At 36.7% G+C, this 26,232-nt stretch overlaps 1 protein-coding gene across 2 annotated transcripts; it reads right to left on the reverse strand.

The window, feature by feature from the left end:
- On the reverse strand, nucleotides 1–26,232 carry RLIM (ring finger protein, LIM domain interacting). 2 transcript variants are annotated; one of them, XM_058713550.1, is made up of 5 exons: nucleotides 26,065–26,232; nucleotides 24,190–24,253; nucleotides 9,914–10,103; nucleotides 8,291–8,374; nucleotides 1–6,999 (listed from the first exon to the last, which is right to left on the reverse strand). In XM_058713550.1, exons 3-5 carry the CDS (start codon nucleotides 10,077–10,079, stop codon nucleotides 5,387–5,389), a joined length of 1,863 nt encoding a protein of 620 aa, XP_058569533.1. In that variant the 5' UTR covers nucleotides 10,080–10,103; nucleotides 24,190–24,253; nucleotides 26,065–26,232; the 3' UTR covers nucleotides 1–5,386. The 2 variants fall into 2 exon arrangements, with proteins under 2 accessions (XP_058569533.1, XP_058569532.1); XM_058713549.1 differs by lacking the exon at nucleotides 24,190–24,253.

A 26,232-nucleotide genomic window follows, 5' to 3' on the forward strand; every position in this document is an offset into this window, starting at 1 on the left:
ATCACTTCATGCATTTTATTGATAGTCTATATTTTAAATCTGCAGTATGACATCTTACATAGGGAAAAAGCTTCTTCCTAAAAGATAACTATTAATGATCAAACCAGCTTTAATATGACTGACCTTTCAAGGTCTTGTTTTGCATTAAACAAGTTATTTTTTAGCAGGTGTAAAGCACTGTACAAAAAAAAAAAAAAGGAAACTGGGTACATTCTCAAAATTTAATACAGGGCTTCCCAACCAGGAGTCTTCTGGATAGATATTGGAGAAGGGTGTTACGTTCAGATTTAAAATTGAAAGAAAATGAGAAACCAGATAAAGCAAGCCAACCAAATTCACTTCACTTTGTGCTCCTTTCTGCTTTTTTGAAAATCTCTCCCAGAGGTCAGGAAGCCCTGGTATAACAATCACTTTAGTCTTTACAGAACATACATTTATGTGCTTCATGTTCAAAGACATAAAGGCAGCTTTTGTTACTATTCCCCCTCCAAATCCCTTCAGGTTCTTTTGGCTTCAGAAAGCTTTCTAAGACTGCTGCCCAGTTAGTTCTTTATATATGAATCCAAGTAAACATCTATACCAAAGCAGCTCTTCATGGGAGAAGATAAAACAGGCACAGATACATAACCAGGCCAACTGTGTACCTACTCAACCTGATACCTGATCACATGGCCCTATATCTTTAAAAGCAGCACCAGGGACAAATGGCGCTAACAAGAGGTAAAATCGAAACATCTGACAGTTCAAACACAAATTAATCAGTTCAAAGAATGTTAGCAGAGGGCCACTAAACAGAGTTTAAGGCTGGGCAACTGGTTCAACCATACGTTGGTATTGGAATAAATCTGCAAGATGAGGAACTGAGAGGAACCCTGAAATAACCAGGCACAGTGGTATGGTGGGGTTCACTTTCATTGCATGTATTTAAGGTATGGTTCAATCCAAGTGACTATAAAGCAGCTTGTCGCTCTTTAGTAGTAAACAAATCCTAATCAAAGCCAAATATCTCACTGTAATTGTATTTGAGAGTGTTGGAGAGTGTGTTCATTTGCTTCAAATTTGAATTAAAACACCTATACAGACATGGAAACTGATAAAAACTGTTTTTATCCCTTGAGAGTTCCAACACTTGAGTACCAGCTCTATCCTACACTGTTATTGTAAGTACAAAATGGAGGTACTAAAGCAAGTGAGATTACTCACCTATTGGGAATATTACAGTATTTTAGAAGTGTTCCAGTTAAGAACTCAATTTCAAGATGCCAAACATTTTAAAGGGCAAGTACTTAACTCGTAGCTGTTTCTTAGTTGCTAATTAAAAATCCAATTTAAAAATAAGTGAAACACTCATTCCTCGGACCTTGCACTTTTAACTTTCCAAATGAAGCATGTTATTTTTTATTTACGTCTTCAAGTGTTTTTCAAAAGTGTACAATTTACCAGTTAACTCATTGAATTACAACACTGTTATTGAATATTAAACATAGTGAACAATTATACTATAGATAAGGGGGGGAAACAACGCCTAACACTTTCATATGTGCCTTATCCACCTCTTTCATCACTAAGGTACAGAATACTTTAGAAAATAGCAATCAACAGTCTCGTAAGACAAGAAAAGAAAAAAGTGCCCTGCAAACATGGCTTCTGTGTACTTAATATTGACCATACATTTGATAGGGAAGCCAGTAAAGTAAAACTTAAAAACTCAAGGAAGATTATATTTTTTGTTCACAAAAGAACAAAGGAGAATAAAAAGGGGTGGAGGGGAATACCCTCCGTTTTTAAAAGGAAAGTATCAACAACCACCACAAGATGCCACTGTATTCTAGCAAGCTGTAAAAATGGCCTTGTGAGAGTCATTTTGCAACATTAACCTCCCTATCACATGGGTATTTTGGGAAATGACTGAAAGTCACGACTGATGCTTGACCCATTTCAGGTCATAGACACTTGAGAAGCAGGTGGTTAAATAAAAAAGCATATTGAGTGATAACCCTTCATAAATACAATTTGAGACACTGACACTAGGAGAGAACACTTGGCACAGAAAGGACATGTTTTCCCAAAGGAAAAAAAAAATTACTTGAGGTAACACTTATAGCTAAGCAGTTTCCTAATCTTAAAGTTTGGATAAACTCAACAATCATGTTTATAGGGATTGTGTGTGTGTGTACATTACACACACACACACACACACACACACACACACACACACAATCCTGGTACTAAACTTTTTTTGTTAACTTTACAATTAATTATTTCCTATACTCCCAACACTAATGTGAACACTTCTCTCAATCCCCACCTCCATTAACCATTAACACCACTGAGGTGTAACTAATGTGTTCTTTTTAGAGCAAATATTCCAAATTAACAATATGGCTCATCTTCTAGTGTTGCTATAGATAAAGTCTGCACACTTCAAAACCTAACTTGCTCAATTTTGGTTTTAGTAATAATAAATCTCAACCTTGTCAGCTGCTTGGAGTTAAACAACACCTCAAACACTTCGTACCAGTAAGTGAATTTTTTAAAATATCTGAAATACCCAAGAAAACTCAGTTTTTAGTATTTTTCCCTATGCTCTGAACGTTATTTCCCAACATTTTTTCTTGTTCCTATTACTGCATGAAGTTCAAACTAGGTCTTCAACACAGAACCTTTTGTAATAAAGAAAAAGTGCAAAGATACAAAATGAAATGTAGTCTTTAGCAAGAAAATGTTCCCTCAAGAGAATAGGTGTTTTGGATGCTGGTGGGGAAAAAAGACTCTTGTTCTCCATTGTACATCTGACACCTACAAATGACCTTGTCTTCCAAGGTCCACAACACCAATAAGTATAGTCATGGGCCTTTAAAAAAAAAAAAGGTAGCAAATTTCACTAAAATATTTGTATCCATTCTACACAATCCAATGGAAATTAATGAGTGCTACTGAAAAAGGTGTCCACATGCACATGTCCAATATGTGCATTCTACTGAAGACTAAAAACTTAAAATCCTATTTCCAGTGTTTATGAATAGCTTCAATATCTACATTCATAACCAGCATTCTGCATGAGTTACCTCTTACTTTAATATGTCACAAATGAGTAATACATCTTGGGAGGTTAGGGAGGTACCTGTTGTCAATAACTTTTATGCTTAGAATGTGCTGTAGTTGTTTTTAAACTATTTAAAATAAACACCCTTATAATGGGACATTTCAAACCAAGAGGAAAATGGGTTTGTTTTTAACCAATTGGGACTACCCTGCAGATCTGAAAACCGTAGATTACACCCTTGGGAAAAGAGACAAGGAGGCTCACAAATATAAAGGAATCCTGACTTTTACATGGACAATTTTTTTAAAAAGATAAAATGTATTACATAAGCGCCATAAACAGTGAAATCTGCTTATATTAAAAAAAATAAGTGAAGCTTTGTTTGGACATTATTTCCTTGCAAGAGCAGTACATATCCTTAGTAAACAACTACCATATTTACAAGTTAATTACCTTGATACTTAGGTAGGATTGAAAGCTGGAGGAATATAAAAGAATGAGCTTTGAAATAACCTTTACAGACAAGTTGATAACAGATAAGGTAGCCAGATAATTCCTGAAGCAGACTTGTTTATTTTGTAGAGTATCTGACTATGCGTGGATAGTTGTCACTTTAAAGACCAAGGATGTGTTCAATTCCTCTTTGGGTCCACTACCTTTTCCCAGATAAACAAACAAGTCCTCCACAGTCAGACTAATCCTAACCAAAACTGGCCTCAAAAGAGAAATTTGGCAAGAGTACTGGGGTTTTTCATAAACCTAATCTTATTACTAAGGAAACAACACAAAAACACATGTGCCATTGATTTTGAGTTGGCAGCCTCATCTTCAAATATGAGCAGTACAATGAAAAATTTGAATTTCAAATAACCCAACTTTCAACAAAGGACAAATATCCCTTAATTCTTCAATTGGTCTTTAAATATGAGATATTAAGTGTGTGTTAGATAGTAATGAAATATTAAAAAGTGTGGCCTGGTACCTTAAAAGACAAATCTCGAAAATAATGCAAATTGGAGACTTTCTTACAGAGTACACACCTCTGTACCAACTTTAATTCTTATGCTAAAAGTGGTTTATAGTCTCTTTCCTCCACCTTTTTCTTTTTTTTGAGGAGCAGACTTGTAGAAACATCAATGTAAACTTGTGCTAGGTGGTAGTGGTTTGTTTTCTTTAAACCAAAACTCTACCAAAGTTGTTAAATCTATTTCATCAGCTCAATTAGAATACTGTGTCAAGGATCTCACCATGTGAAACCAGTTCACATCTATATGGTTACTGTCTTCATAAAAATTTTAAATTCTTCAGAGCAGTTTTCTTTACTCCTCCTATCTTTCATTTCCTGCCTAAATCCAAGTTAAAGTACAAAATTTCCATTGGTTATCTTCAACGCAGTACAATTCTGCACTCTGTCCTTTCCTCTGCATGTCACAGTAGCTGTTCACATACATTATAAATACTATAGATATGTTCTGCTCTTGACATCTACACACTTACAAAAGCAGCTTTGTACTTTGTTTGGTGTGTTTTTTACTATGTTGGCTCACAAAAAGCAGTTTTTTCATTTCTAAGCATGGTACTTTACAATTTTTAATGCATTAATACAACAGTGCATTGGAAAAGTACTGAGCCTCTACAAAATAGCTTTACATTTTTAAACAAATGAATGTGATTTTTTCACTTACACAAGCATAGGCTTTTTTTAATATTTCCACAAGATAAATATCTCAATTAAACTATAAGCTCACTCTACAGTGTGCCACAGTGATGGGCTTAGGAGACATACATTTAGAAGATCCTAACCTTAGTGTTATTTACACTGACGTCCAATATCACCTCATCTGAAAGGTGAACAAATGACATTCAGCATGTAGCTGAATTTGTGCCAACTAATAACTGGGAATGGCAAAGCTTTAAGCAATCACTTATTATACATGTACTGTAACTTAGTCTAAACTGGGAATTTCCTTTGCCCCTCTCTCCTATGGCATGGGAAATGTTAAAGATCAAAGATCAATGAGAAACAGATAAAGAGTCATTGCTAAGGCTGATCTTTTAAGATAACAAAGGAAAAACTGATAAATGTAGATGATGAATCACCAGTAATAGCAATTACTGGTACTGAAATGAGATTTTTATGTCCTAAAACATTGCTTTTTAAATATTTCCTTTTATTCTGGAACAGAAATTGGAAAAAGGACAATGATGCATTCAGAAAGCAATGACTCAATTCAGGTTGCTACTTTACATTTAAGCACCACCCAAAAAGTGGGCATAAAGCAAGTGATTCCTGTTTGCCCATCACTATACCAGCTACATAGCTGAGAGTTCAGACCTTAATTACACAACACTTTCTCTGTTACCAGAAGCTAAGACTGCTCTGCGACAAATAGGACAAGTAGAATTCTCAGATAACCAGCGATCGATGCAGTGGACATGGTACTCATGGGAACAAGGTAGTTTACGAAGTTTGTTGCCTTCTGTATATTCTGTAATGCAAACACTACAGGTTTTTAATGCATCGTTTTCACCAAAACTTCTCATTGCCAAGTTGTCAATCTGTTCTTTGGTGAGTCCTCTAGGTTGGTCATCATCATCCTCATTTAAGAGGAAAAACTGAGCCAGACTAAGGAAGGGCAAAGAGCCACTTTCATCAAATGTTACTGGGGCCCTGTGTCGACCCTCTCGCCTGGCACCTGATGAGCCTGATGATGAGCTTCCTTCATTACTGCCTTCAAACACCTCTGAGCTAGTCTCTGAACTTTCACCACTGGAACTGGAACTAGGACTGGAACTAGAACTGGAACTAGAACTGGAACTAGAACTGGAACTGGAACCAGAACTGCTACTACCACCAGAACCCCCTCTTCCATTCCGTGACTCTGCCCTTTCCACATTTCGACTCGAGACTGAGCCACTAGGCTCTGAATCACTATCACTATACATAAAGTAGCTTAACTCACCAAAACCTGTCATTATCTGCCTTAACATGGTCTGAATTGCAACAGATGTAGTTTCACTTAAACCAGTATTTAAGATTCTACGAATCGGAATTCTGATGGTACTGACATAGGTTCTCACACCTGCCCGTTCGGAACGTGAAAACGTACGCCTAAAACCTCCTCGTTCACTTTCATAAGTGACAGTGTTGTTTGGCGTCTGAGACCTTGACCGAGTTCTGCTAGCTATGCTATCTCTCTGCCGATACTCTCCAGGACGAACTCTTCTTACTTGAAGATCAAGGACTATGGTTGGAGGTCTCTGTCCTGATCCTGTAGATTCACCACTGCTGGTTGTGTCTGAAGAACCTGCTCCTTGTGAAGCATTTCTGGTTCCTGAAGCTGCAAAAAGACCTCTACTTAGCAAGTCAGGTCCACTTATTTGTTGTCTCAATGTCACATGGTGCCGGGTTCTAGAACTTCCCTCAGTCTCATTTACCAAAGGATGCTCAAAAGTCTGAGATGAGATACTATGATGAGATCTTCGCGGAATTTCACTCATTGGATGCAGAGGCGACCTACTTCGTTCAGCTCTTGCTCGGGTTCTCCGATGGTCTGGGCTCCTGCTTCTTGCCCTTCTCTGACCTCTGGTAGGTGCGACTTCTCCTGTTAATGCTTCAGTTGAATTTCGTTCTGATCTGGAAGGCCTTGCAGATGTTGATTCAGATCGTGGATTTTCCACTTGCCTTTGGCTGTTGTTGTCTGTATTTTCTCCACCAGAACGTCTTGCAGATGGCTCATTTTCATTCTCTGGATTTTGGCTCCCATTATTACGGTTAACATTGATCTCTAAACTGAATCTGAAATCACCACTGTTTGGATTAGTCCGGCTCACTGCTCTCCAAGATTGGTTTCCTCTTTGCCCACTTCTTGTTGTATTTCCAGTTTGTCTGACAGAGTTAAGCCAGTCTATTATAGAGTCACCATTAGACACATCATCTGAAGAGTCTCCACCTGTTTTTAAAAAAGGGAGGGGTGAGGGAGAAAAAGGAACTACTAAAATTAGGACAATCATATAATAATGCTCTGAAACTCTGCGTTAGAGAAAAAAGAAAGATTCCCAATGGATGTCACATTTACAGACATTTGTAAGCTATACTGTGTAGATTTGCAAAGTAAAGACAGGAATGTTTTAATTTCGTTTCAAAACAACAAGCTAATCCTAGAGAAATTTAGAGAATGTTTTTTAAAGCGAATCTGTAGGAAGTCTATTTTCCATACTTCATATACAGAAGACATTTTTTCAGTCCACTGTCAAAACACTAATGTAATCAAACAAGACAAATGCCAGTTAAGGTACAGGGCTACTGCTTTAGTCCCAAGTACATTTCTCTCAAATTTTCATTAGTTTACAGTATTTCTTCTAGGATACTGACTTAAATGCTTTTGATATATAGGTCTTTTAAAACACAAGACTGCTGCAGCCGTTGCAAAAATATAAATGGGGTTTACTGGTTTAAAAGTATTGAGTACTTCTTCATATTACCAAGAGCTTAAATTAACATGAAACTGGAGATCAGAACAAATGAATAGTCTGAATCTGGCATAGTACATGTAATGGCATGCTCAAGAACCAAACTGTTATCATAGCTTCTTATGTTAGATAGCCAAATTCCCTACAATCCTATTTAAAACATAAAAGCAGGATTTCTCAACACTGGCACTATTTCCATTTTGAGCCAGATAATTCTTTGTTCTGGGGGCTGTGTTGTCGTGAATTTTAGGATGTAAAGATATTTAGAAGCATCCCTGGCCTCTACCCACTAGCTGCTAGTAGAAAGCCCCAGCTTGTTGTGACAACAACCAAAAAACATCTCCAGATATTGCCAATGTCCCCTGGGGGGCGGCGGGGGGTGGGGGTGGGAATTATAACCTGTTGATAGCTACTAGGTTAGAGAATACAGCCATTTATTTCTGCTGGTGGAAAACTCACATGTTTATAAGGAAAAAATAATTCAGTAGGAGGGAAGAAATTTCGATGGAGGTAAAAAAAATCAAGAAAAAATATCACATTTAAATAAGCCATTTCTCACTATGTCTCAATTAATACAAACAACCTAAAGGTGAAGCAGAAAAAAAACATGTTGACATTCTCACCAAATATCAAGAAAATGCCAATTCTCTTTTTATTAACAATTACTTAGCACTAAATTAATTTGTTCCATTTCTGGGTAATCTCTGGCTGACATTTACTGAAGTTCCTTATCTATTTCATCCTCTACCCACCCTCCAAAGCAAAATATACCTCTATTTTCATCTGAGTTTTGTGGTGGTGGACCCTCTTTAATTTGTTGTAGTCTTCTCAGCAACTCTTCCTCAGTACTTTCACCTGAAAATAGTTTAAAAATGTTTGCCAAATTACAAAAACTGAGATGAAAACCAAGGAGTAGGAACCTGGGTATGGGAGCATGACATTAAAACTTATATAAGTTTCTTTCCAGTTTACTAAATGCTTTGGCATATAACAGCTCATTCTTTAAAACTGTAACTCTGGGAAGTAGACATTATTATCTTCATTTTAAAACAAGGAAACTGAGACTAAGTGAGAGACTGATGTATCAATAAATGGCAGGGCCAGAATACCAACTTAGGCATTCTGATTCAAGTCTGGTTCTGTTGGCTCAAAACACACTCCTTCTCATAAGAGGCATGCTAACTAACACCTTACCTTTTAAAATTTAAACACTAACTCAAAAGTTAGTAGAATTAAATAGAGGGGCGCCTGGGTGGCTCAGTCGGTTAAGCGTCCGACTTTGGCTCAGGTCACGATCTCGTAGTTCTTGAGTACGAGCCCCACAATGGGCTCTGTGCTAACAGCTCGGAGCCTGGAGCCTGCTTCTAATTCTGTGTCTCCCTCTCTGCCCCACCCCTGCTTGCACTCTTTCTCTCAAAAATAAAAACATTAAAAAAATTTTTAAAAAGAATTAAATAGATAATGAGGAGGACTAGAGATAATGAGTTTTAATTAGGATCAAATGGGACCTAATTGGGCAAAAGAGAATAACCAAGCACAAAGTTCTGAATTAACAATTTTACCCAAGGCCAGCTTTGGAGGATTATGATTAGAATATAATCTGGGAATCAGAGATGACAAAAAAGGAAGTCTGTCCTAGGAACTAACATTCCCATTAGCTCTTCCACACTCAGACTTATGTCTTGTAGGTTAAATAAAGCTAACTGAAAACAAAAATATTGTTCAGTTCCAGTCTTTTCAATTCAGCTTGCTATAAATTCATAGTATAATTCATAATTAAAAGATGTGATAGAGGATAATTCCAAATACAAGTGAACAGAATTAGGCAGTAAGTACAGCAATAAATGTCATTCTGTATCCCTTGTATTAAAATCACACTTCATGGGGCACCTGGGTGGCTCAGTCGGTTAAGGGTCCGACCTTGGCTCAGGTCATGATCTCACAACTCGTGAGTTCGAGCCCCACATTAGGCTCTGTGCTGACAGCTCAGAGCATGAAGCCTGCTTTCAATTCTCTCCCACTTGCACTTTGTCTCTCTCAAAAATAAACAAACATTGGGCGCCTGGGTGGCGCAGTCGGTTAAGCGGCCGACTTCAGCCAGGTCACGATCTCGCGGTCCGTGAGTTCGAGCCCCGCGTCAGGCTGTGTGCTGACAGCTCGGAGCCTGGAGCCTGTTTCCGATTCTGTGGCTCCCTCTCTCTCTGCCCCTCCCCCGTTCATGCTCTGTCTCTCTCTGTCCCAAAAATAAATAAAAAACGTTGAAAAAAAAATTAAAAAAAAAATAAACAAACATTAAAAAAATTTTAAAAATCATACTTCATAATGGCTGCAGAAACAGATTTTTATAATAAGATTTTTTTTTTTAAAGACCAGAAATCTTCATACATCGCATACCTGGGGTGCCTAGCAAATTGTTATCTCTCATAAGTCTATAATCTTCTTCACTCAGGTTATTTACAAATTGATAGAAAGCTTCTTCCCGATCCAATCGGTCCATCTGACTTCTGCGCTGTGCTGCAGACTGATCACTTCCTTTATCGTTAGAATCTGAGCTTTCCATCTTGATGAACAAGTGGAAAATTATCTACAAGGAGAAAGGAGATCAATCTTGAAAACAAAAGTTACCATGTGTTCTGCAGAACACTTTAAATTATGTGAAAATCCAGAATGCAGGTCAAGATGTGAATTTTCAGACATCATATGAATAAAATTTCATCAAAGAAAAACTCCCAAAAAGGACTGTTATACTAGGAAAAAAGTAGGTCAGGAGTAAGCAAACTATGAAAACCAGCCCTGGCGCCTATTTTTTTCCTTGAGATCAAAGAATGATTTTTTTTTACACTTTTAAAGACTGTTTTTACAAAAGGGAGATAATGTTTTGTGATACACAAAAAGTATATGCAATTCAAATTTCAGTGTTCATCAAGTTTCGTTGGAATACAGTCATACACATTCATTTACGTATTGTTTGTGGCTGCTTTTGTGCTGTAATGGCAGAGCTGAATAGAGATGAGCAACCTGATGTGGCACTCTCATCACTTTGCATTGGTGATGATCTGTACCTTATAAACTGCAGTGATGTAACCTGACAGAATTTCAAGTGTCATACATATCACCAGAACTGTGACATTTTAAAAAATTACCAGTTCATACTTATCATGTCAAATGAAGTAAAAGTGCACTTTGTCAACCTCAAAGGCATAGTGGAATATGGATTTTGTTGTGAGATGGAAAAGACTGAGTTTATTATGCAATGGCACTCTTTAACTGTGCTAAAATAAAATACACGTTCATACTATCAGACTAAGCAACCATCACGATATTCCCAATTCACAGAAGAGCTACAGTCCAAAAAATTGGAAAATTTAAAAAGAACACTCTCATCACAAAATATTTTCTCACAATAAAAAATGAAGCTTCAACCAAAGTAAGTTTCCAAGTGGTTTGTTGGCTAAATCAAGAAAAGCTGTTTATAATGGGGAGTTAATTAAACTGTGCTTCATTGCAGAAGCTAAAGAAATGTGTCAGAGAAAATAAACCTGTTTAAGATGATTAGCTTTGTTTTTTTATTTTTTAATGTTTATTTATTTTTGAGAGCATGCACGTGAGTGGGGGAGGGGCAGAGAAAGAGGGGACACAGAATCCAAAGCAAGCTCCAGGCTCTGAGTGGTCAGCACAGAGCCTGATGTGGGGCTCAAACTCACCGACCGTGAGATCATGATCTGAGTCGAAGTTGGACGCTTAACTAACTGAGCCACCCAGGCACCCCAAGATGATTGGCTTTTTGTGAGAGTAGCTGCTCAAAAATTCAAGGATATTGGGACATGTCATAATCAATTGAAAAATGAGACAGCAAATGATTCTGAGTGAGTTTTCTTGGCTCTTGATGAGTCGACAAATGTAATTGATACTATTCAGTTGTTTATTCAAGGAGTCAAGTATTGATTACTCAAGAAGTTTGAAGTAACTACAGAAGTAGCCTCTATGAATAGTCTGCATGGAGCAATTACAGGTGATCCTATTTTTTTTAAGTTTATTTTATTTTGAGAGAGAAAGAGCATGTGCACAAGTGGGGGAGGGGCAGAGAGAAGGAGAGACAGAATCCCAAGCAGGCTCCACAGCATCAACGCAGAGCCCGATGCAGGGCTCAAACTCACTAACCCATGAGATCATGACCTGAGCTGTGATCAAGAGTCAGAGGCTTAACTGACTGTGCCACCGAGGTGCCCCAACTATTTCAAAAAAGTTGAGAAAACATTAATTGAGCACAGCTTAAAGTGAAATCTGCTAAGATGTGTTACAACTGAAATGGTGGTAAATATATATGTACAGCAGCTAAAGACAAGTTGGACAAATTTATAAAGCTTGTGAAAATGTAAGGTATTTAAAGTCTATGGTTATTCATTATATTATTCATCAGCAGGTAGTTTGCAGAAACTATGTGAATCTAACGTATTACTGAACCAGTATTGTTACCAGTGAACTTCATTACTGTGGACTTAAATATCACCAGTTCTCTTGAATTTTTGTCAGAAATAGAAGCTGAATTTCCTAACTTGCCCTACTCCTTGTTAATTTGATGGCTTAGCCTTGGTAAAGTTATAGTGTAATTCATTGTACTCAAGTCCAAGACTGAATTTTTTTTCTGAATGAGAAGAACCACCTTCAATCACTATTACCAAATGATGAATGGCTTGAGAAATTAGCTATTGCTGTAGACTTCCTAATGTGTTTTAATGAATTCAACCTAAAATTATAAAGCAGAACAGCACTTATATGCAAAACTTATAATGCAGTAAGATCATTTCAACAACAACTAACACTGGAATCACAATGTTAAGCTGCTTTACACACACTATCAAAGAAACAACGGTTCCATTCCCCTACATATTTGTAAAAGATTTATTTTCTGAGCACAAATTACAGTTCCAGAAGCATTTTTTGGACCTCATTGCAAGTACAAAGAAAATTTCCTTATTTCAAAATCCCTTTAACTGCATCTGAGGAGCTTCCACCTAACCTTCAACTGAAAGTGGTAATTCTGCCGTGTAATGATATGCTGAAAGGTAAATATCAAATGAATTCTATAAATGCCTTCTGTAAGGGATAAATATGCTTCATTAAAATTCTATGCTTGTGTACTGATTAGATAGCAATATAGGCATATCGTGTTTTATTGAACTTCACAGATACTGGTTTTTTTTTTTTTTTTAAATAAATTGAAAGGTTTCTGGCAATCCTGAGTGGAGCAAGTCTATTGGTGCTAATTTTTCTAGCAGCATTAGCTCAGTTTGTGTCTCTGTCTCACATTTTGGTGATTCTTGCAATATTTCAAACTTTTCATTATTATTACATTTGCTGTGGTGATCTGTAATCTTTGATGTTGTAATTGTTTTGGGGTGCCATGCACCATGCCCATGTAAGATAGCAAACTAAACTGATAAATGTGTGTGTTCTAACTGCTCCAACCACCTGTTCCCCATCTCTCCCCCTTTTCCTGGGCTTCCCTATTCCCTGAGACACAATACTGAAATTAGGCCAATTAATTAAACCCTACAATGACCTCTATGTATACAAATGAAAGGAAGAATCACACATCTCTCACTTTAAATCAAAAGCTAGCAAAATGATTAAGCTTAGTGAGGAAGGCATGTGAAAAGCCACAATAAGCCAAAAGCTAGCCCTCTTGTGCCAAACAGCCAAATTGTGGATGCAAAGGAAGAGTTCTTAAAGGAAACTAAAAGTGCTATTCCAGTAAATGCACGAATGATAAGAAAGGGTAACAACCTTATTGCTGGTATGGAAAGTTTCAGTGGTCTGGATAGAAGATCAAACCAGCCCCAATATTCCCTCAAGCCAAAGCCTAATCAAGAATAAGGCCCTAAAACTTTTCATTCTATGAAGGCTGAGAGAGGTAAGGAAGCTGCATGAGAAAAGTTTGAAAGGTAGTTCATGAGGTTTCCTAATATAAAACTGCAAGGTGAAGCAGCAAATGCTGATGTAGAAGCTGCAGCAACATCAAGGAGGCAAGACCTTCTCTCCACCAGCAAAAAGATTACGACTCACTGAAACGCTCAGATGATGGATAGCATTTTTAAGCAACAAAGCATTTGAAATTAAGGTATGCACATCATTTTTTAGACATAATGCTATTTATTGCAAACTTAACTGACTACACTGTAAATATAACCTTTATATGCACTGGGAAACCAAAAAATTCATTTGACTTGGTTTATTTGCTTTGTTATATTTGTGATATTTGCTTTGTTATGTTAGTCTGGAATTGAACCTGCAGTATCTCCTAGGTTTTCTTGTACCTGTATGTGTGAAAAGACATTTTCAAAAATTAAATAAGGAAAATCTCATTTAAAGTCAGTAACACTAGATGAACATCTGCAAATAATTTTGATAAGTAATATGTTTAGCTCTGATTAAGCAAAATGTCCCTCCAAAAAAGAATGCCACTCTTCCCGTTATCAGACCCATATTACAGAATACTACTCCATTATTATTATATTTTGAGTTTTACCAAGAAAAACTTTGTGGAAATTTGGGCTTCTCTCTTTTTATATAAATAACTACGAAATATGCTCAATTTTGCTTTTTGATCAGCAAAGCCAAAAAACACATTACTACCTGGCTTTTCTACTACTTTCAATTAACCACTCTAATGAAAAACAACAGTAGTAAGTAAGCAATCTAAAATAAGACTCCAAACAAAAAAAAAGTCATCCTCTATCTTTTTTCCTTCTAACACCAGATTGACCTTAAGTTCACACGAAAATATAAAAGTTAATTCCACAAAAATATGAAAACCTGACTTGTGGAAGAGGTAATCTATATCAGTACTAAGATTCAATCCCAAATACAATACATGAAATATCTGGATATTCACAATTCAGTAGTAAAGAGGAAAATAAAACCAAACTCTCTTTCAGATAGTAATAATAATAAAAGAAGAAGCTTCTCTACCTGTCTGGTTTTTATAACTTTAAACTTTAAGACTGGAAATCAACAGCTTGAAGTCATATAGGCCAGGAAATGGAAAAAAAACAAACAAAAAACAAAAGGAAGTCAAAATTTTCCATATGTAGCTAAGGAACGCAATTTGGTGTTGGTAATAGTTAAGCAGCTAACTTAAAAAAATACAGGAAAGCACAAAGGAAAAAGACACTTCAGCCATAACTCTTCAAACCAAAGAAAACCACCAGTGATATTTGTTAATGTACTTAAGCACCTAATATTCTGAAAGTTAACATGAAAGTTAGGACAAAGTCCACTTGTGGAGGATCAGTAAATAGTTCTAAAAATAATTTATAAAAAAAAGTGTAACTCAGTATGGTTGAAAGGCTTTTAAAACATAAATCTTCAAAGACAAAAATGTCTGGTAAGTTCTGACATTTGAAGGATATGAACCAAAGATAATAGAAAACTCACATACCAAGGACTGTTCTAAGAATGTCACAAAGTCTTAAGAACAGCATCAGGGAGGGAATGTCACAAAGTCTTAAGAAGAGCACCGGGGAGGTTAAAGCCCATATGGAACAGAAACTTGCAAAAATATGGAAGATTTTTTAAATGGCTTTGAAAAACGGAATCTGAAACAAGAAAGGGGTCTTATACTGAGTGGTGGGGGAGTTGGTATATTAACAGAGGACGGAAGGTAGAGGCACTCAACTTCTGTTTTGTTCCTATTTTATTCAACAAGGAGAACCACCTTCCAACTGGAAGCAGTGGAAAAAACAAACTTCTTGAAGAGAGAATCAAGAGACCGAACTGCAAAACTTCTAATGATAATCTCTGAGAAATCGCAGAGAATAGGAGAGATGATAAAAACACTAGATTTAGAAATGATCTAACCTTCAAATAAAAAGTGTAGTCCATAAACTGTAGCACAGCAAAATCTGACCAGAAACCTAGAGGGAAATTTTGGAATAGACTATCAGATATATTGCAAACACGGAGAAGAAAAATATGTTTACCAGCAGTGGGGTTCACTGCCAAATTAACCTTATTTGCTTTCCATAGGGATGGTTCTCAACCTTGGCTTGTACATTAGAATCACCTGGGAAGCTTTCTCCGGGGTTGGCCAGATAGCAATATTTTTAAAATTCCACAAGTAATTCTATTGAACAGTTAGGTTTGAGGACCTCTTTAATAGGAATGTCAGAATTACACTGCTGACTAGTCTGGGTTGATTTCTGTACAGAGTCTGAGAAGGTTTTACATCCTTATTTATCATCATGGAGAAATGTAGCCTAGATTAGCGCTTCTCAAACTTCAGCATACAAACAGATCACCTGGAAATCCTGTTAAAATACAGATTCTGATTCAGTGGATTTGGGGTGGGGCCGGAGAACCTGCATTTAAATAAGCCTCCAAGTGCTGCTGCTGCTGATCCTAGAATCACAGTCTGAGTAGCAAAAAGCTTGATGACAATACAGCTTAACAGATTCACAGAATACAGCTTAACAGATTCACCCTCAAAGGTTACAGAGCAATGTTAACCTGCAAAGAATCCTGTCTTCAGTATTTAAATAAGAACCATGTCAAAGACACGCCAACCAAATCTAACCAATTCAGAGTTGGGAGTTAGTAATGAAGATAGATGTATGTATATGATAAGTAATATTTTGAATTTTCAGTGGCTTGTGAGGATGAGCTGAAATCAACAAAAGTGATGGTATATGTGCTACCCTGAAAACTTTATGAAGGATTATCAAATTAAAATAACCTATACGAAGAGTACAGAGTAGGGAGGAAACCTACTCATGTGAAAAGAGCAGTTCACATGAAGACCTCAAGTTTTCAGTTAACAAAAAGCTCAATAAAAAACCTGTTTGACCTAGCTAAGACACCTAAGATAGTCTCATACTGCGTTCATAGACCACAGTGTTCAAATAAAAGTGGTAACAGACCCAAGGCAACCTGTTGTTCAGATCTAGAATGACCAAAATGACAAGTCAGGGAACACCATAAAGAAAATGGCTGAATTACCCGGAGAAGACGAAGACTTGCATGAAGACAAAACTAAAAACGGGCGTGATTTACATTTTCAAATATTTAGAGTTATAACATGAAAGGGAGAACCACAGAATCAAACTAGGGCTAACAGTTGAAGAACTATGGGAGCAGATATTTCTTTCTTTTGATACAGTGGTCTAACAATGAAACTATTCTAAAGTGGAGATGTAACCAGCCTCTTGAAGCAAGCAAACTACCCATTCTCTCAAAATATTCAAGCAGAATTCTGGTGGATATTAAGAGGAGATTGCTTACTAGGTAGGAGTTTGAACAGACGGACTTCAAAAGACCGTTTGGATTAACATGTCATTAAGGATGGGGAAATCTCTTAGTTTTCTATTCTGGGCTTAGGGTCCTATTAAGCTATGTATTCCACTGCCACAATTTTGTTATAACACTTTGATAAGACAAATCCATTTAAGTTGCTGCATCCCTGCCCTGCAACATACCTTGTACTTTACTACCTTCACACTTCCACTAACACTGTTCCCTCAGCTGCTTCTTAGTCTCTCCCCATTTCACTCACCCTTTAAGATGAAATGAAATGAAATCTTACCTCCTAAGAAACTATTACTATCTCAGTTAGCAATTTTTTCATCCATTGCTGCACACAGTAGAGTGGCACTTCATGCCTTACATGGTCCTTTATAGTTTGAAATACTCTTCATAATCTTACTTACCCAACATAACCAAAATACCATTTCAACATGTTATCACTATAAAAAATTAGTGAGATGTTTCACATTCTTTTTTGTTAATACCAAGTGTTTGAAATCTGGTATTTTGCATTCACAGCACATCTCAAGCTGGATACTAAATTTTCAATGGTTAAAGTAAAATGCAGTCCTACCAAAACAACGAAGTTGTGTTTAATGAGAAAATATTTTACACTGCTTCAGTTTTAATTTAACTTAGTTAAAATTAAAGAAAATTAAAAGTTCAGTAATACACTTACACCAGTGACATTTCGAGTGTCAGGTAGCCACATGTGCTTAGTGGCTACCACACTGGACAGTGCAATTTGAAAGAATTTGCTTGTAAAGTAGAGAAATCCCACATATGCGACGAATTTCAAAGTGTTCCCAATATATTGTTCATGCTCTACACACGCACTATTTATACATCCTCTTTATGTTTTTCTAAAATAAAATAGTAATGTTAATATTCTACCAATATACATGGAATAGAGAATTCTTTCCTATGCTCACCAATCATCAAGATTTCATTCTTGACCTTTTTAGAATTTCTATCATTTCCTACATGGAAACTAGAGACAAAACATTACACCTCTATTCAAAACCCTACTGACACTGTGATTTTAGGGACTGTTGAATCCTAAACAGCTCTTTCCTGGTGAGCTTAAAGGTTAGTTTATTCCATGCAAGAATCTTTATCTTGGTTTAATTTTATCTTTAAATTTAACACTTTAACAATGGGACACACTCACAAAGCAACACATGATCATCTAAATTACTCTTACTTCCATAATCATATCCTGCTCTCCTTTTCCCTCCTCCCAATATACACCAGAGAAAATCAAGGAAAATAATTTCCCCACATGACATCCCTTATAACACACTTATTTTTATTTCAAAACTGCGACCAAACCAGCAAGGCTTCATTAAACAGAACACACAATGTTTTTGCTAAGGTACAGGTGTCCACTGAAGGAGAAGTTTATTTCTTGTAGTTGATTAGGGGACAGGGAGAGAAAACTCTGACTTCTTTCCCTACTTTTGCCTTCTTTCTGACTTACTCTGCATTTCCCCTAGGCTGGGCATGGGGGTCAAGAGATTTCAGCACTGACAAGACACTTCTACACTTTAGGGACATTTAATGGGTGAGTTATGACCGTTACACCTGCAGAGTTTCCCTGGACAAGAGGTAATTACATTCTGGAGAAAAAAGGAAATCCTGAATATAAGCAATGCTCTCAAATGCCTTGTAAAATGATCTTAAACACACACACACACACACACACACACACACACACACACACATCCATGAACCTGATCTTATTTTAAGCAGTCCCTTTATTACCCAAGCGGAATAAAGTGAAAAAATATAGTAAATCTAAACCACAGGTTCAGACCCTGGTAGATGTAACATTACCACTCGTAAGTGAAAATTAACATTTTAAAGGTTAAAGCACACTAAAGATGCCAGACACCACAATTCAAATGATCAAATACAGATCTCTCTCCATTTTGGTGTCAAATTTTAATAAAGAATTATGTTGCCAAAATGGGTCTCTAGATTCTACTCTATAGTGAACACTGTGGTACACTTCCAGTTTAACTAGTAAGAGGAAAGAAGAATCCTCCCACACTCTTGGGCTCCTTCTATCAACATAAAAGAGAACATCTTAAATCTATTTAGTTATCTTACTCTCAGTTACAATATTCATGTGCATAAGTCAGAAATTTTGGAGTAAATATATGATTAGCATCACCCACTTTTAAACTTAAATATTTTTTGAAAAGCTTACCAATAAAACAATTTAAGAGAACAAATATGTAATTGTTAAGTCACTTAGGTCTCTCCCTTATTATAAGCAGTACCCACTACCATGTATTGACACAACCCTTTCACTTATATTTGACTTAATCCTCACAACAATCCTATGAAGTAGGAATAATCACCTCTATTTTACAGACAACAGGTATAGAGTGAGAAAGTGATTTACCAAATGCCATGTAGCTGGTAAGTGGAAAGAGTCAGTAATTAAATACAAGCCTCCTAATTCCAAATCCAGTCAAGTTTTCACTACATGAACAACTGACTCCCAATAATGTTGCAAAACTATATACTTTAAAACACATTCCTTCAATCCCAACAGGCATGTCTAAAGTATTTAACCTCACTATGAGCTTTTTATACCATGTTCACTCTTGGTATGAAAACTTCCAAAGCAACAAAACACCTTTTATAAGCAGTATGAAGCAAGTAGGACTTATTTTTAAGTAAGCCAACTTTTATACTTTTGTTTTAAAAACAAAAAATGGCATATTTTATTAACCTTATTTCTTCCAGAGTACTGTGTGCCAATATATCCAAATCCATTCCTGGAAATGAGCAGCCGAATTATAAATTTTGCCCAGTCATTTCAAAAACTATTCGTTTGGTCAATGAATGTTTGTGTCAGGTAAATTCAATTCCAGGAAAGAAAAGCCAGCAAGAAAACTAAACCTGAGGTTTATTCTGTAATTAGAGAATTTAAAGCAGATTTTATTCACCTTGAGTATTTTAAAGCACTATCTTAGTGATTTCCATTTCTTATATATTAATACAAGTATGCAGATCACTATGTTTCTGACCACTGTTAAAAGTTTTTCATTTAATTTTCCTATGTTCTCCAATCTTTAAAGAATGTAATTTTCTTATGTCAGGGTGAAAAGTCACTTAAAACATATTGTTCATACTAATGGGTTACTCCTGGTGCTAAATACATACATATTATATTCAATAGATATACTGCATCACAGTACCCAATGAAGGAGACTTAAGGCACCAAAAATATACTGTTAAACAAAAGACTTTACAAAACTGAATCCTGAAATCCAAATGCTTGTGTGAATATCAATTTAAAAAGAAGCCACATCTATTAAGTCTGTGAGATATAATCTCTTCTTAAAAACAAAAAGGTACAGTGGGAGGGAGTAATCAAGGTAACCTAATATCAACTAACTACCAGAGCACCTTGAGCATTTCATCTTTTGTGTTCATACAAGCTCCAGACTCAATAGTGTTCTAAAGCAGAACATGCCAATTAAAAAAAATCATAGTATCGACATAAAAATGTGTCATACTGAAAAAGAACAAGCATCATTCTGTTTGCAACAGAGCTTCATTAAGAACCTCAGAAATAAATGAAAAGTAATGACATGCAACCCTCATCAATAAAGAAAATAGCTCAATAATACCATCACCAAAATGAAAAATATTTAACGCAGTTTTTTTTTTTTAAAGTTAAATCACAAAGAACCACTGAATTTGAGGTCAGGATATAAAGTACTATTGTATATGTAGTCACCAAAAGTATTGAGAATTTACATATACAGAATGTGTAATTAAAATTTTATAGCATTTGTAATAGACAAAAGATGATTAACAATCAAACAGCTTTTTTATTCTATCAGTGGAAGGGTGGAATTCCGTTCTGTGAAAAGGAGAAAGTAGGAGATAGTGGGTTCTAGTCTCAGCTGTAATATTAACCAGCTATGTTAATTTGGCCAATTCATTTAACCTCTTGTGCCTCAGGATCTTCATCAATATTAAGAGAGCTGGATTAAAACCATCCATAAGGTACCTGCCAGTTCTATGAATCTGTGACTATGAATAAAATATAACCCAGGTCACATTACAGTAATAAGTCAGAAAAATAAGGCTTAAGAAACAACATGAGTAACTAGGCTATCAGCCTAAAACGCTGTGCTTTTCTCCCTACCACTTCACTCAGGCACTTCTATCTCCTTTTTGTGACTATCTTACTTTTTTCAACAGAAATATAAAGCACCCCTCTTTGAAAAACAGGACAGGATTGATGTTTCACTGCCTTTACCTAATGCATGATACCTGTCATCACCCACACAATTTGTTGATTATTTCCAATACTGGCCTATCAGAGGATGCTACCAAGGACTCTACCACTATTGATACTATTATAGCAATACAAGATTACAAAATATTATCTGCATGGCAATGTTACTTCAGCCTCATTTATATTCTTTTATCTTTACCACTTGAAAAGGACAGCAGGAAAAAAAAAGGACTCAGAAGTGTCCCTCATGGGTCTAAATCTCTTGGCAGGAAGTCTACTGATGTGCAGCTCACAAACAGTTCTATTACAACCCTCTACAACAGTTAAATTGAAAGAGTATTAATAAGAATGCCAACAAATCAGAGGACAGAGATCAAACCAAATGCTGCCAGTTCACAGGAACAAGTTAGTTAATAAACCATCATGATGACATCTCTATTCACTCAAGTACTTTAGACAGTAAATTTAATCTTCGATTACTCATTCCATGTTATTATTGAGCTACATCACTAAATTGGAATTTGGTCTTATCCACACAAACTCAATTCTGCCTTATTATCCACAACAAGTCAAAAAATGACTCAAAACACCAAAATGTTCATGTGTTCATAAAAAAGTAATGTAAAATCATTGACTACTGACAGTTTTGGTGTTAATCGATAACTATCTTTAAGAACTATCTTTAAGATACGATCTTTAAAAACATAAGTTTTACATCTAACTTTTTAAAAAGTGAAGAAAGTTTTTAAAATTTAAAATCCCTTGACCAAAAAAGAAAATATTATGTACACAAATGACGGTTATATCATTTGAGGGAAAAAATTTTGTGTTACCGAATGAAACATGCTGACAACTGTGCTTCCTGAACCAGTGTTCTGACATAGAAACGATGACCATAGTGACCATATATCCCCAGTTTATCCAGAAGAGTAGCAATCTACATCTGTTGTCCCACAGTAATTATTAATATGGCCCTCTTTCACTCTCAAAACTGTTCCAGCTTGGAAAAATTAATATAGTCAGTCACCTTGGATATAATTGACACTAATGGGAAATTTGGCCAGTAAGAAAATTAAAATTATAATTAAGAGTTAACTTCCTTCTCCCTACAGCTTTTAATTAAGTGGAGAGTGAGAGGAAAGAGACCATTTTTCATTATAAAGTTAAAAACACCCAACACAAATACCCGCCCCCCAACCAAGTATCATGTTCATCACCATGCAAATGTTATAATGGCAGCCCAACCTGGAGTCATGAAATCATTGCAAAAGGTGCACAAATTGATATACATACCACAAACTGTCTATAGATATTTGTCTCACACATATGTAGGTACTAATGAACAAAAATCTTGGGTCAGAAAATCTACAACAAGAAGATCAACTATATATTTCAGAAATAAAACCGTAAGTTCATATATTCCTGAATTGTTCAAAATTGCCAATATTTTCATATTTAAAAAACATCTCAATTGATGACAGGAAAAATAAACTGATTATCTAGGAAATTTCCATTTTCAAGGTTGGGAAAAAATAATGAAGGAAAAAATAGACACAAGCACTATTGCCTTCTTACACTGGTTATCAAAATGTCAAGGGATTATATAAACGAATACTTTCTGAAGTCGATGGCCCATAAGGTTTTGGAAATCTTTGTGTTATACAGAAGTGTTAAGGAAGTAAACTTACAAAAGAAAAACATGTCCTACGCAGTGGCCCAAAATTCTAGCACCTCATCAATCTGGATTTGAGAGAGGAATTTTCACTTTCTAATTTGTTATCCACCCTATGGTAAATCAAGGGACAAGAGGCTGGTGAGTGATTTGCTCTATTTCACAATCTACTAGGTCTATGGAAAAAGTAATACACACATTATAATTCCACAGATGCAGATGTCCCATCTGACCTACTATATTACTTAAGGCCTCACAACATCTTCACTAACCTGAAAGAACATATACAACCAGCCTAACATTTCCAGATCATTTCATTAAGCTATTTCTTAAAACCATTTCTGATTTTAAACTGTTATCAAATTATATCACAAGCAGTAATAGCTGAAACAGGAACCAGGACATAAAAAAAGGGGGAATGGGGTAATTGCTAAAAGTCTCACCTACTTCATAAAGCAGATTCCCTTTAAGTGGGAACAAAAGTTTTTGAAATAATCTAACCTATAGATTTCTTTTATAACAAGCTTTCATTTCCTTTCCATCTCCAAACTAATTAGAGAGCAATTAAGTCTAGAGGTATAAAACTTTAGTGACTCCAGGTTCAAAGAGACCTGGGTTAAAATGGGGGCTCTACCATTTATTAGATATTTAATTGAGGACAAATTGCTTAACCTCTTTTCAGTTTCGATTACCTCTGTAAAATAGTTAATATCCTCATGAGGCTTTGCTATGAGGATTACAAAGTCATGCATGTAAAAACACAGGACACAGAACATACACATTCAATGCAAATTAGTTATGAATTTAAGCTAATTCCATCCCAGTTTGCCTAGGGCAATCCAGGTTTGCACCTGTTGTCCAGGCATAATTACTAATAATGTCCCTTTTGCTCTTAAAAGCAACCTGGCTAGGGCAATAAATTATGTGGTTACCTTAACAATGATGGTAATGAAAGGAGTTAATATCATAGTATCATATATCAATTATGATTTTTTGGACCTTGAAGGAAAAAAGTTGACCACCACCCAAACCAATGTAAGATTATATTCCTGTAAGACACTCAACTGATGTTTCATTTAGTTATTCAATGAACATTGAAACACTATTTATTTAGACCCATCCCATTCCAACAATGATTTAAGGCAGCAAATTTCTACTTTGTTCTTTCTGTTCTATATAGGTATTGGTAAACTTCAGATATTATTTTAAAAGAAGAAAATTCACAGACAAAACACTAGTGAGTTCTAGCTACTCAGACACACTACCCTTTGAATTCCCAATGAAAAACCCATTTTCATCATGAAGAATGCCCAGCACCAATAAACATATATCAAATGAGCCCATCCAATTACAGGGCCTGCAGAACAGAATAAATATTTTTAAACATGCATTCTACACATAAATCATCAGGAGACGCAACAAAAAATAAATTACCTGACTGTTATGACATAGTATTGTAATACAATAAACTGGATTTTAGTTTTCTTCACTCTCTGCTCTAGAAAAAAAAAGAATCCATTATTCTTCCTCTTTCATAAGATAGACATTTTCTTTGAAATAGACACATGCTAAAAAAAACACATCCTATATATTTTAAGTTACCCCATAACCCAACCTAATTTAGTATTACTATTAGGATATTTGGGGAGATTGAGAAGGTCAGAGAAAACCAGCAATCTTGTGTTAGATATAAGATTTCCTTTAAAGGCTGAAAGCCAATCTACCTTTTAATATAAGCTTGCTTAAAACAGGCCTTTCCTTAGACCAGTAATATTTTCAGATTCTGATGGTTACTTTCAAGTACTTATTTGGCACATTATAGGAGCCTATGGCAGAAACTAAAGTATGAAAGCTCAGCAGGACATTTAGGCTAAAGAATGAAAATTGTTCAGTGTAACAGTCTCTTGAAATCAGAGTTTAAAAAGTATTTGGATTGGTCTTCCTGGGTACTTTATTTTTATAATTTAGAAAACTGATTTTGGGGGGGGGGGGGCTATAATTGGGCTGCCTGGTCTCAAGTCATCCAGGACGGACGTAAGGTACCTGATGGGGGTGCTTGGGGTAATTTTGTCTTTAATCACGAAGAATCAAGTAAATGATTCTAGTGGTAGAAACGACTAGTAGTACATTTATTTCTTCCTCCCTTCAATGATCCAAAGCGACAGCGGTTAATTCTGATTCAGGAAATGGGGGCTCCTTATTTGCAGCAAAAAATTACTGTTAGACCTTGCAAATGGTAGATGACAACCTCATATAAATGCTTCCTCTTGCCCCTAAACGAAAAGAATGACCTAAATAACAAGATTGCTAGACCTCAAATTCCCGGACTAACCTGTGGAATAAGTACAGGGAAACTGTCTAGGGAAGGAACGTGGCTGTCTCCTCCATCTTGAAATTAATCAGCATAAGGGAAAAAGGGACTGAGTATTCAGGAAGCAGAAGCCCAACCGGTTAATACTAGTTACTAAAGCTATGGCGTACGTGGCAGGTACCGCCCGCAGAAGCCGAGACCCTTAGGCTTTTCTTTTTGAGGGGGGAGGGGTTGGGTTGTTGCCGGATTGAAGGAAATTAAGTTTAAAATGTTTTGGCCCAATTCCCACCCTTACCCAGGGAAAACAACAAACACGCAACAGCTTTTCCCTGGCTTTTCGGGGGATTCTTGCAGTGGTATCTGGCAAAGACTATGCCAGGGTTATCGAGTAAGGGGGTAAACCAGTTGCCCCAGATCCTCAGGGAAGATGTCATCGTGGCCCCAGGGGGCGCCTAATTGATAGTGCCCAGCAGAAGGGCTCGAAGTGGGGTTCTGCAAATCCTGAGAAATCTAAAGGCCCAAGAGTTCCCTGCAACTGACTTAGAGCAGCCTGATTTTTTTCCCTTTTCCCAAGCCCAAGCCCGCCATGTAAAAGAGGGGTAAGGAAGCGAGGTAAGCCTCCAGAGAACCAAAGAGAGAAAACCCTAAGACGATCAAAGATTCTCATGCCGGAGGCCAACACTCATAAATCGCCTCCCCCAAATTCTTAAGATTGTAGAGGGCCTTGGCTTTAGCTTGCACCGCCACGGGGAGGAAGTACTACCGACCTCCTTCCCCTTCTTCAAGAGACTATGACTATACGCCCAACTAAAATGGCAGCGGCGACTACGCCACGGAGCCCCCCGCAGCAATCAGCGCCTTGGGGTCCGGGGGCGGCGCTGAGCGTCCGCCACGACGCGACACTCAGGCCATTTTGAGAGAACGCGGCGGCCGCAGCTCCGCTGTCTTCCTCTCACGCTCCATCCATTTCTCAAGAGGTTTCCCAAGGCTTCACTTACTCGGTTTTAGTGTCGGGTCCGACTCTGTCGGTTCGGCCGCCGCCGCCGAGGCTCCTGTGCACCTCCCCTGCCCTGCTCTCAAGCCCGCCTCCGATGAGTCGCTGGTTGAGACCCGCCTCTAGCCCAGCGCCTGCTCGGAGACGTTGCTCAGGCAGCCATTATCTTCCC

This window comes from Neofelis nebulosa, chromosome X, assembly GCF_028018385.1.
Source record: "Neofelis nebulosa isolate mNeoNeb1 chromosome X, mNeoNeb1.pri, whole genome shotgun sequence".
Lineage (NCBI taxonomy): Eukaryota > Metazoa > Chordata > Mammalia > Carnivora > Felidae > Neofelis > Neofelis nebulosa.

What these genes read in the sequence shown, in the direction of transcription:
- RLIM (XM_058713549.1), bottom strand. Translation starts at nt 10,079, where the DNA reads ATGGAAAGCTCAGATTCTAACGATAAAGGAAGTGATCAGTCTGCAGCA. An exon ending in CAATTTGCTAGGCACCCCAG is followed by an intron (nt 8,375 to 9,913) that starts GTATGCGATGTA and finishes AACTATTTTCAG; the next exon opens with GTGAAAGTACTGAGGAAGAG. An exon ending in AAACTCAGATGAAAATAGAG is followed by an intron (nt 7,000 to 8,290) that starts GTATATTTTGCT and finishes TTTTAAAAACAG; the next exon opens with GTGGAGACTCTTCAGATGAT.